Source organism: Corvus brachyrhynchos, unplaced genomic scaffold (genome assembly GCF_000691975.1).
Source record: "Corvus brachyrhynchos isolate BGI_N302 unplaced genomic scaffold, ASM69197v1 scaffold59, whole genome shotgun sequence".
NCBI lineage: Eukaryota > Metazoa > Chordata > Aves > Passeriformes > Corvidae > Corvus > Corvus brachyrhynchos.
The window spans coordinates 3768305-3775899 of NW_008246054.1; the positions used below are offsets into that span (position 1 = coordinate 3768305).

At 53.8% G+C, this 7595-nt stretch overlaps 1 protein-coding gene across 1 annotated transcript; it reads left to right on the forward strand.

Annotated features, from left to right (window-relative positions):
* The first annotated feature begins 80 nt into the window (after positions 1-80).
* On the forward strand, positions 81-2560 carry LOC108449462. Its single transcript, XM_017745442.1, has 4 exons — positions 81-675; positions 798-854; positions 990-1270; positions 2254-2560. The coding sequence occupies exons 1-4, from the start codon at positions 481-483 to the stop codon at positions 2351-2353; spliced, it is 633 nt and encodes a 210-aa protein (XP_017600931.1). The 5' UTR covers positions 81-480; the 3' UTR covers positions 2354-2560.
* The last annotated feature ends 5035 nt before the right edge of the window (positions 2561-7595 follow it).

The following is a 7595-nucleotide window of genomic DNA, read 5'->3' on the forward strand; positions in this document are numbered from 1 at the left end:
CGGATCGAGGAAAGGGAAGGGAAGGAAAGGGAAGGGAAGGGAAGGGAAGGGAAGGAAGCTTTCTGTCTGCTGCCGCGGCCGGTGCAGCTCTCCATGCCCCGGGGGCTCTGCTATCCACAGCCCTATCCAGCCCCAGGATCGGATTTGCCTCGGTGCTGATGAGGTTTGGCAGTGCCTGACTCAATTTTAGCCACCCTGATGTCTCTGTGTCCCTTACATCCCACCTCCATTCCAGAGCAGCTTTTTCCTCACATTACATGATTCCTCCGACTGTACAAAAGGGACTTTTTGCACCTGAAATGGCACAAAATGAGCCGGCACGGTGTGAGAAGGGGGAAAGGGGGGCTGGCACACAGGGGGGACGCGCACGTGGATGGGTGACCCTGCAGGGCCACAGGGACCCCTGCCCTGATCAATGTGTGCGATTTCTCCGGCCAGATCCACCCCTAACCCTACAAATCAGAGCCGTGGAGCAGCCCCATGACTCCCAGGAGCTGTTCTGCTACACCCCAGGGCGGGGAGGATTGTTCATCATCCTTCCCAAAGGATCGCTTTGCCCACTCCTGTCCCCATAACAGGTCAGAAGGGATCTGCAGGCTGCTCGCTGGTTCTGCTGTGCACCAGGAGGGCACTGGGGCTGCCAGGCTGAGTTTCAATTGCCCAACAGAGGCCCAGGTGAGTGTCTGCCCTCTCTAAAGTGTCTTTGGCATCCCTGTGTCACCTGGGCCGCAGCGAGCTGTGTGGTTTTGCTGGGAACCTCCTCTCGTGACAGCAGCCTGGGCTGTTTTAACTCACAGATGTGCCACGTGCCAGCCAGGACAGGACACTTGGAGGTGACTTGTGATCCAGCAGAGGTGGGTGGGAAGAGCCGTTCCTTCCTCCTTGCGCTGCATTTGTGCCTTACAGCCCGAATGCTGTAACATCCCCCAAGCCAAGTCTCTGCTTGTTCCAGCTTCTTGCTTTCTCCCAAACTGTTTTGCTTTCCTCAGGACCAGATTTTCTTTATCTTACACCGTGGAAGAGAACTTTTGCCTCATTCCCCACGAGGATCACATCCAAAGGGGAACCAGCCCCAGCTGGGCAGTCAGACCTCCCCACTGAGCCAAATCTGGGACAGAACTGGACCTGAGCTGCTCTTTACAGCTCAGTCTCACTGCTCCTGCTCTGGCACTGAAGGTGAGGACTGGGCTGCCCTGACTGAGAAGCTCCAGCTCTTCTGCCTCTCCTCCTGCTCCAGCCATGCACCCCCAGATCTCCTCCACAGCCAAAGGTGGGTGGTTGGGCTGTGCCACGGTGATGGGACAGCGGGAGAAAGGCCAAAATTAGCCAAAGGAAAGCACTGTTTGCTCTTTGGGAGGTGGCACTGCCCCGCCAGGTGCTCTAGGCTGGGTGGGCAGCCAGGCCCCTTCCCAGCAGAGCATCCCAGAGAAATTCCCTCCCCAGTGCTGCCGCAGCTGAGCCACCTAATGAGATCTCCTCGCCTGTGCATGCTATATTAGGGTTTCCATGGATATGGTGTCACAAACACTGGGCTGTGGCTTTGTTATATAAACAGGAGAGATTGCCACAAATACCCAAAATATCTGAAAAGGACAGGAAGACACAAAAGCGTTCTCTGGGTGTGTTTATAGAGCGTTGTGCGATCCAGGGGATGGTGCCAGTGGGAGGTGGGAGAGGTTTGTGTGAGCTTTGGGAAGCAGAGTTTATCCGAGGGGTGGTCTCTGACTCAGGAGCTCTGGAGATTCACCCTGATCTTCCACGGGATGTTTTTAAATGTTTTTAAACTAAAAAGGTGCTGCTGGCTGGGCAGTTCCTGCCTTGCTCCTGCAGCTCCTGCTGTAACAGGCATCCTTCTCCATGTGCAAGTTCATCCTGGCTGAGCCTCACACAGAGCTTGGTCCTCCCCTGCTCCTGCCATATGCAAGGAAATCCTTTTTCCTGCAGCTGGTGGGGACCAGGGCTGGTGATGGTGGTGGGGACACACAGCCGTCAGCTCTGCCAGGACTGCCCACACCTGACCCTGCTCTTCAGGACCAGCTCATTTTGTGCCATTTCAGGTGCAAAAAGTCCCTTTTGTACAGTCGGAGGAATCATGTAATGTGAGGAAAAAGCTGCTCTGGAATGGAGGTGGGATGTAAGGGACACAGAGACATCAGGGTGGCTAAAATTGTATTGCACTCCCACTCCCCTGCCAATAACAACACCAGAAATAAAGTGGCTTTGCAATAACCATCTCCACGCTTTGGAACACAGATTCACGTGTCCCCGCAAAAGATGCTCCAGGCAGGATCAACTCTGCTCCAGCCTTGCTCTGCAGGAGATGCATGGGGAACTTGCTCCAGTCCTCCCATGAAGATGACTCTTCGCCCAGCAGGTGCAGCCCCAAGCTCCCAGTATCCACCAGCGCCTTCCTTTTCCCACCCTCTGTGCTCGCCTGTGGGTGACATTCCAAGCCCATGGCTGTTTCAGCTCACTCCTGGCCTTCCCGATGCCTTCCACCATGGGATGAGCATCCATCCATTCATCCATCCTTCCATCCATCCACCCATCCATCCATCCACCCATCCATCCCTCCATCCATCCATCCCTCCATCCATCCATCCACCCATCCCTCCATCCGTCCACCCATCCATCCATCCACCCATCCCTCCATCCACCCATCCCTCCATCCATCCACCCATCCCTCCATCCACCCATCCCTCCATCCATCCATCCATCCACCCATCCATCCATCCATCCATCCCTCCATCCATCCATCCACCCATCCACCCATCCATCCCTCCACCCATCCCTCCATCCCTCCATCCATCCCTCCCTCCATCCATCCATCCCTCCACTTATTTTCTCTCCCCTCTATCTCCCTGCGAATCCAAGCTGCAACCTTTCCATGCTTCATCACCTGACATGTGATGGAGAATCCCAAATTCCACAAGGAAAGATCTGTTTTATCACTTAGAAACACACCAAATCCAGTTTTCCCCTCTTCAGATACCAGACACCCTGCACTGCCTTCCTGCATTACCTGACATCCCTGATTTCTCAGGACGCATCTTAATTTTCCTGAAGTGATCTCTCCCACCTCTGGAATGGCAGGGGAGAATTCTTTGGTTGGAAGTAACAGCAAAAAGAGCTGGAACCTGCTGTGGAATCACTCCAGGGCTGCCTGGCACATGAATTTCCAGGGGGGTGGGTTGGTGGTGAGCCCTCCTGTGTGGGGCTCTGTTCTGTGGTGCCAGCCTTTCTTCTTGCTCTTCCTCTAACCCTCGCTTGCTGGCACTGAGCTGCTTCCCGAGGAACCCATAGCAAGCTGGATCAGCGTGGAGAGGAGATCCAGGAGAGGACACAGGGCCAAGAGAGCCTGAGGAGTTTGTGGATGCAGCTTCATCACCTTAGCAAAAGGGCTGGAGCATTGGATGGCAAAGGCTGCAGGCCCTGCCACTTGAGGTTTGTGATGGACAGCTTGGGAGAAGGACTAATTAAGAGTAGAAATTGTGGATAAATGAGATTTCCTTCAGAAAACTCAGCATGGCTTCTGCACAGGGAGGGTTTGCCCTACAAACCTCTTCACAAGCTCAGGAAGTTTGAAGGGGAAGGTGTTTCCAGGGACCTTCCAATTTCCAAGGCTGTGACAAAAGGCTCTGCCCTCTTCCCAACCTTGCCCAGATACTCATGGAAGGATTATTCATTCCCCCAGCACCTCCTGCACCCCCATGTGCCAGCAGCCCCTCGAAATCCACATCTCTGCTCAAAGGGATGTGAGGGAATCCATGGTGAGCACCCTTAACCTCCCCAAGCCCTTCCATGAGCAGTGGCTGCACAGGGTGACATTCCAGCGCGTCTGGCGCGTCCTGCCAAGTGCAGAGGCAGGAGCTGACGGGGGAGATGTGATGGGATGTGCCAGGCAGGGCCTGCCGTGGATCAGCCTGGAGTATGTGTTCCCTCAGAACACCTCTGACCCAGCTCTGAGGCTGATGTCACCCCAGGAGCCTTGGCATATGGAGCTGGTCACGGACTGGGGATGTTTAACAGGGCCAGGGTGGGGCACTGCGTAATTCACCTTTTTGGGTTAAAAACACTGATTTAAGGAGCAGCTCCTCTCTGCTGTTTCTTTGTTAACTCTTAAGCAGACTCATCCTTTGGCACCCTGAGGTTGTCACGTTCAAGGGCAGAAACCTCTCAGAGTAACAAGTGGCAGATGTGTCCCCAGGGCACCTCCAGCTCCTGCCTAGAGCCACGGCAGTGGCTGCAAGGGGGACACCAAGCAGGGTCCCAGTTTGGGGCAGTTGTCGGGGCTGTGTTAAAAGCCAGGTGGTTCTGCCATCGTGGGTGGCTGAAGCAGGTGGAGAAGGCAGCTGTGGATGAGCACAAACCTCTGTGCTCGTCTGGGTATCACTGCTGTTCTCAGGAATACAAAATTCTGCATTTAAATCCAGTGAAGGTGACTGAAGTGCTGCAGACAGGAGGAGGAGGCAGTGGGGACTTTTCAGGCTGCTGCAGAGAATATTTGGGATGAGCTTGGAGACCACCTAAGAGAAGGGACCTCCTTAATCATGGGGAAGAGGCAGAGAAAAGCACCTGGTCCTTCCTTCAGGACCAAGGGTGGCTGGCACTGTGAGCTGAGCCTGCTGCAGCCCCCTCCAGCAAAGCTGCACACACAGGGCCCTGTCACTGCCAGGGAGCTCAGGGTAAAAACAAATGCCAGAGAGAAGCAGAGGAAAAGGCTCTGTCCTTAGGAATGGGAAAAGAGAGAACCCACTCCCAGGGTCTGCCACGTGCAGGAGTTGGTTTAGAGAGCCCTAACTCCATGTTTCCCTCTTGGAGCAAAGCCCTGCAGTGGGATCCTTCAGCAACAGAAGAGCCCTTTTGCTGCCCTATTCCAGGTGTGTGTGTATTTGATTGCATCCCCGGGGCGCCACGCACTTGGCGTGTGTCACATCCACCAAGCTGCAGCTTCCAGAGCAGTTTTCAGGATGAAAACATCACCAGTGTCCCCCAGGCCAGTGTATTCCACTGGGAATGCACACAGGGAGCTGGGCAGTGTTCCAGCAGCCCATTGCTCCCAGCAGTGCCCAGGTTTGGCTGTGGGTTGTGCTCATGGATCAGTCTCACATGGAAGACGCCTCCAGGATCAGGAAAACCAAAGGGAAACCTTGAGGATGGAACAAGCTGAAGGTGGGGCAAAAAAACCCGCTAGAGAGTGGCCCTGGATGCTGCGTGGTGGAAATGCCATAGAATATTCCTGGGCAGTTTGATCCCAAGTTCTGGAAGGATGAAACCAGGAATTTGGGGTTGCAGGACTGTGAGTGCACAAACTCGCCGAAGGGTTTACACTGGGAATAACCCAGCGGTGGTGGAGGAGGGAAGCAGGTGAGCACAACCTGAGCTCTGCACTTAAAACCTACAGATGATCCGGCTCCTGGCTGCTGCTGGGTCTGTTTATCCCACAGACTTGGCAGGCACAGGACACTTCCCAAATGTTGGGGTTGATGAAAGTTGTGGCTGGCCAGCTGCCAGGTCTTGAGGCTATCAACTAGCTCCCAAACTGTGGATGCTAATTAGCACTTCCCTTCTGTAAAAATTGCTGTTGCAAAGTCTGGGGAATCTGTGTTTGTACAGCCCCCGGCACAGCCAGACCGCTTTCACCACGGAGGTCTTGCACACCACTGCAATACAGAAATACATCATAAAAGCATTTTTCTCCTTCACAGAATCCTGATCTTCCCAGAATTGCTCTTAGAGTAAGCAAACCTCATGTTGAAGTCCAAAAAACAAGCTCTGCACCCGCACAAGGCAGCCCAAGCTTTGCTAAGTCCTTGTTATAACATTGTTTTTCCTTGCATCTTATCCTGGGCTCGGCTCCGTGAGAATTGCTTTGACATCTCCCTGGGCAGCAAGGAGGATGTTTGTTGCAGTACCAGAGGCCAGGCATTGAAACCAAAATGAATGGGCCAAGCAGAGAACCTCCATCGTTCATATTTCTGAGCAAGGATACGGTGACAAATTGCCAGACGATGACGTTTGACCTGGGCAAGCAATAAAAAGCTAAAATTGGTTGGGATTTTTTAAAGCAAAGCCCTTCAATATCTTCTGCACGTGGTTCAGGCAACCTTGAAGAAAAACTCAACAGCGACCACAACACAGACAGCTCCGTATTAAGTCATTTGATATAATAATTAAATAATAATAGTCTTAAGTAGACTCTCTAAAGATAAACTATGGTTTTTCCCTCTCACCTTCATTCCTTGTCATCACAGTGAGTGCTTTTCCCTTCAGATCTCTGCACAGGCTTTTGAACTGCGTGTAAAGTGTGCTGGAATTGCTGGCGGTGATCAGTTTATTTGGGGAGCAATTAATTAAATGCAACTGTTTCCCTCTGTATAGATTAAAGGAGTGCTACGAGTGATACCATCTTAAAAAGAGCAGATGTGCTATAAAAACACTGATTATTCTCATCAGTTGAGAGGGACAGGAAAGTATCGGTAGGCTGGAACTGCTGATGAGAAAAATTAAGTTAGTTCTTGGGAATGAGTTTCACTGCCAGGGAAATGAACGCTGCAGGACCAAAGTCACACTTCCAGATGGACAGGGGCCTGCAGAAGAGTCCCTGCTGCCCGAGGAGTCTGACAGCTTGGGTGACAAGAGCCAAGGATGGTGGCAGGGGATGAGGCAGAGCTGGCAGAGCCTCCTGAGGCACACTGAGCATCCTCTGTGCCCAGGGAAACTCTGCAGGGAGCCCGGGGACTGCAGAGCTCAGGGAGAACTGGGGCAGTCTGGGCTCCCCTGTCACAGCAGCTTGGGGCTGGGGGACAACCTCCACGTGTCCCGTGGTGGAGCTTCTGCAGGTAGCCCACCTGCCAGAGGGGTAATGCTCCTCCAGGATTCAGGGTTTGTCCCAAGGTTTGCTTTTTCCATCTCTGAGGGGTCACCACTACCCCACCTTTAAGGAAATCTTGTAAATCAGCGCAGGTGAAAATCACCACCTGGGAAAAGCTGTGCATGAGGGCTCTGAGCTGAGGTTGTGCTGGAACGGGAATGGATTTGGGAAGAGGAGAGGCATTCCCTCTTCTGTTAGTAAAACCGCAGCCAGCTGAAACCCCAGCACAGCTCCTGAAAAACAGAGCAGGGAACAAACTCATGGCACCTGCAAAATGCCCTGGGGGCCTTGTGGGATCAAACAGGGGGTGCTGTGGGGTTTGCCTCGACTTTCTCCCTGCACTGGGGATGGGGGCTCTCTTCCTGCACCAGCACTGGGGGTGAAGCTCTCTTGTCCAAACCAGCATTCCCTGGCTCCGTGGTGGGTGACCCGGCTCTGTAAGGGGGTGATGTGGCAATAGAGGGGGTGACCCCACTCTGTTGGGGGGTGATCGGGGTATAGAGGCGGTGACCCGGCTCTGTAGGGCGGTGGTTGGGCTATAGAAGGGGTGACCCGGCTCTGTAGGGAGATGGTTGTGGTACAGAGGGGATGACCCGGCTCTGTAGGGCGGTGATCCGGCTCCGTAGCGGGATGACCCCTCTCTCTTTGGGGATAACCCAGCTCTGTGCGGAGTCACCCATCTCCCAGCGCCGCTCTCCCCCTCCTGGATACCCAGAGCAGC